This window comes from Antrostomus carolinensis, unplaced genomic scaffold, assembly GCF_000700745.2.
Source record: "Antrostomus carolinensis isolate BGI_N321 unplaced genomic scaffold, ASM70074v2 scaffold46454, whole genome shotgun sequence".
Taxonomy (NCBI): domain Eukaryota; kingdom Metazoa; phylum Chordata; class Aves; order Caprimulgiformes; family Caprimulgidae; genus Antrostomus; species Antrostomus carolinensis.
In genome coordinates this window covers 597-4,575 of record NW_010313688.1, presented here as the reverse complement: position 1 = coordinate 4,575, position 3,979 = coordinate 597, and the positions used below count along the sequence as shown (strand labels likewise).

At 46.2% G+C, this 3,979-nt stretch overlaps 1 protein-coding gene across 1 annotated transcript; it reads right to left on the bottom strand.

Annotated features, from left to right (window-relative positions):
• Positions 1-1,443: 1,443 nt before the first annotated feature.
• On the bottom strand, positions 1,444-3,189 carry LOC104519557 (potassium voltage-gated channel subfamily A member 2). Its single transcript, XM_010167417.1, has one exon. The coding sequence runs from the start codon at positions 3,106-3,108 to the stop codon at positions 1,609-1,611; it is 1,500 nt and encodes a 499-aa protein (XP_010165719.1). The 5' UTR covers positions 3,109-3,189; the 3' UTR covers positions 1,444-1,608.
• Between the last annotated feature and the right edge of the window lie 790 nt (positions 3,190-3,979).

Genomic DNA, 3,979 nt, shown 5'->3' with positions numbered 1-3,979 from the left:
TGGAATAAACCACCAGCCCTGAGACTCTACATGGTTGAAAAAGAGTTTTCCAGCCCAAAACACACCCTTGCCCTGGTAATCCCATGGGAGCCCTGGGGCAGGTTATCCTGCTCCAGCCCATGACCCATCATCCCAACACCCCTGAGCTAGGAAGCCCTGATGCCCCAAGCACCCACGTTTGCTGGGGACTCGGCCCGATAGTCGCTCTCTAAATATCTATACACACACACACGTGATAATTGTACAGGAAACGGCTGAAAATTGCTGAACAAACAAGTCAGGAGAGCTGGTACCTGCTACTCCACCTGCTCCCCATGCCCTCTCTGATCCACCTTGGTTTCTGCTCATGACATCAAGATTAATGACTAATTACTCGCTCCATAATGAGTGCAGGTGTTTAACTTTCAGCTCACCTTCCCTCGCTTGCATTAGTCGGCTCTTGTGTCTGGATGCTTGGACATTCAAGCTTTGCCTCGTTATCTATCAAACTGTCATCAGCACATGCCTTCCCCATCCAGTTTTTCAATAAAATGAAGATTAATTTTTTGTTGTTGTTTTTCACTCCCATGAATCTCCTTCGAGCCACCGGAGAATCTATAAACACTATAAACATGAATACTGTATAGTCTACTAAGAAAATATATATTTGTGTGTGTATTAAATATTCAGATTCATGCAACAAATACCCATGCAGCTGTACTGTATTACTGGTTAAATTTCACTGCAGTATAAATATATTATAGGCCACAGCATAGTTGCTCCAGTTTTATATATAGATATAAAAAAAAAAAAAAGATGCTTTTTTTTTTTTTTTTCCAACTCATTTGCAATGTGTCAGTGGAGGTGTCTTTGGTGATCCTGGAAATATTGGTGGTGATGGAAGTGTCATTTTAAATAAAGAAAGAAAATCCAAGCGCTTGATTTATTTACTTGTCTCTCTCTCGATGCCTAAGCATAGAAAATTTAAGACTTAATAAATAATGTGCCGTCATACTAATTATCCCTCCCCTGGGCCTCACACTGGCACATACTGCAGTGGCTGAAACTATTGCAGCATGCAGCATTTGCAGTTATGAAACATGAGCTTGGGCGATGCGTTCGCACTTGGCATTCCCGGGGCGGAAACCTGAACCTTCAAGCAATTTAAACACACGACTGCATTTTCCCTTCGTTAAGTTCTACCTGACCTTTCTCAGTTGTTCCTGATACCTGGAAGCTGGTTGTCACCCAGTTTCACTGGACAGGGATTGATGTTGGTGGTATCCCAGGATGAACTGGAACTGCCCCACCACGTCCTCATCCCATCGTTTGAAATGCCCAACTGCTCCATAGCTTTGGAAACCCACAAGCTTGGGATGGGAGAAGGGAAACCAAATGTTGTGGGTTTGGTTTGTTGGGTTGGTTTGGTTGGGTTTTTTTTCTCTTTTGCACAAATGCTTATTCGGTGTGGAAATCAAAGGTTAAAAGTCACTTACACAGCTATTGCTTCCCATGCAGAACCAAATATACACCGTAGAAAATAACTGTATTAACTACAATGCAGAGCAGCACTCAATATCTGCAATTTTGTTCCACTTCAGCTTTAAATACGTTACTAGATTTTAGCGACTAGACATCGGTTAGCATTTTGGTGATATTCACATAGTTTGTGTTAGCTAGGGTGCAATTGGCCGTCTTCAAGTTCTCCTCCCTAAAATCCTCATTGCTATTGTTTACACCTTCCTGAATCTCCATATAATCAGACTTACTAATAGTAGAGGCACTTCTGCTTTTCTTTAGGTCAGGGGAAGAGGGGATCTTTGGGCAGCTGGTTACTTGCAAATATTGAGCCTGCTCCTCTCCCTCCGTCTCCCGGTGGTAGAAGTAATTGAAGTTGGACACTATGACGGGCACCGGTAAGGCAATCGTTAATACACCAGCGATGGCACACAAGGAACCCACTATTTTCCCCCCGATGGTCGTGGGGACCATGTCTCCATAGCCAACAGTCGTCATGGAAACTACGGCCCACCAGAAGGCATCAGGGATGCTCGGGAACTGGGACTCGCTCTCGTCGGCCTCGGCAAAGTAGACGGCGCTGGAGAAGAGGATGACGCCGATGAAGAGGAAAAATATCAAGAGGCCCAGCTCCCGCATGCTGGCCTTGAGAGTCTGCCCCAGGATCTGCAGCCCCTTGGAGTGTCGGGAGAGCTTGAAGATCCTGAAGACCCGCACCAAGCGGATGACTCGAAGGATGGCCAAGGACATGGCTTGCTGGCCTTGTTGACCATCCTCTGGCTTCTCAGCCAGCTCCGTCCCTAAGGTGATGAAATAGGGAATGATGGCTACAATGTCTATAATGTTCATGATGTTGGTAAAAAACCCAGCCTTGCTGGGGCAGGCGAAAAACCTCACCAAGAACTCGAAGGAGAACCAGATGATGCAAAGTGTCTCCACGATGAAGAAGGGATCTGTGAAAGAGGTGGACTGCTGGTAGCCCATGCTGCTGTTGGAGTAGGGGGGATGGCTCAGCCCGCTGCCGTGCATGTCTTCATTCTCATCCCGAAAAATGGGCAATGTTTCCAGGCAAAAGCTGACGATGGAGATTAAAATCACCATGACAGAGACAATAGCTATAATCCTGGCAGGGCCTGAGCTCTCAGGGTACTCAAAGAGCAACCACACTTGTCTCTGAAACTCATTCTCAGGCAATGGTCTTTCCTCTTCTTTGATGTAGCCTTCATCCTCCCGAAACATCTCCATCGCTTCTTCTCCCAGTTCATAGAAACGAATCTCTTCTGAGAATATATCTAAGGGGACATTAACCGGCCTCCGCAACCTCCCACCGGACTGGTAATAGTACAAAATCGCATCGAAACTGGGTCTATTCCGGTCAAAAAAATACTCATTCCGGAGTGGGTCGAAATATCTCATTCTTTTTTTAGGATCCCCTAGTAAGGTCTCTGGAAACTGGGCTAATGTCTTGAGCTGTGTCTCAAAGCGTAGACCCGAAATATTAATGACCACCCTCTCGCAGCATTCATGGTCGGTCTCAGGGTTATACGTGTCCTGTGGGTGACCGGGAAGAGCTGCAGCTTCATCTGCAGGATCTCCGGTAACAACTGTCATATTGGGGTTAGAAAAGAAATCCTTATGCTAAACTCTTCCCAGTGCCCGGTGGTGGGATCGGATTCAGGGCAGGGTTACTATCCTGCAGAAGGACAGGTACGTAGGTTTGGAAGTGTCTCATGAAAAGGCGAAGGGATGAGATTGAAAACAAAAAAAAAAAAAAGAAGAAGAAACAAAAAAAAGAGAAAATAAAAAATAAAGGAAAGAAAATTGCCCCTGCTGAGAAAGAGAGAGATGAAATAAAGTTGGGGGGGGAGGAGACCAGCTCCTTGCACTAGCATGTCTATCCCCTTCCTCGAGGGGGTTAATTTCCCTTCTTTGGGACAGAGTTCCAAAACTCCCAGCTAAACCCATCAGGTGAAAGTGAGAAAACACCTGAGGAACCGGCACTTCTTCAAAACCACCATTGGCAAACCAGAACTTTTGTTTGTTTGTTTGTTATAAATAAAAATTCCAATTTATTTTTTTTAAAAGGGGGGAAGAGGGTGGTAGAGAAGAGAAAGGAAGGAATAAAAATAACCACATCCAGCCCTAAATTGACGAGGGGACCCCGCGGGGGCAGAGCAGGCTCAGCTCATTTCCAGGCATGCAGCGAAGGGTTAACATTTAACCGTGCAATCTCAGGCAAATCCACCCTCCTAAGGGGGTTCCAATTTTTTAAGTTCTCCACCTTCCCAATCCTCCTCCTACCCTGACCATAAAGCCACCAGCCGACATGCTGCCCTCCCTGCCTGCAGCCAACCGGGCAAGCTTTGCGGTTGCCCGAATTTTTGCCGGCCAAAGGACACCACTGCAGTCCCCCTCCACGACCGTTGGTGTCCCGGTTCCTGTCATTCTCTGCAAACCACCATGGCACACAGAAAACAAATCA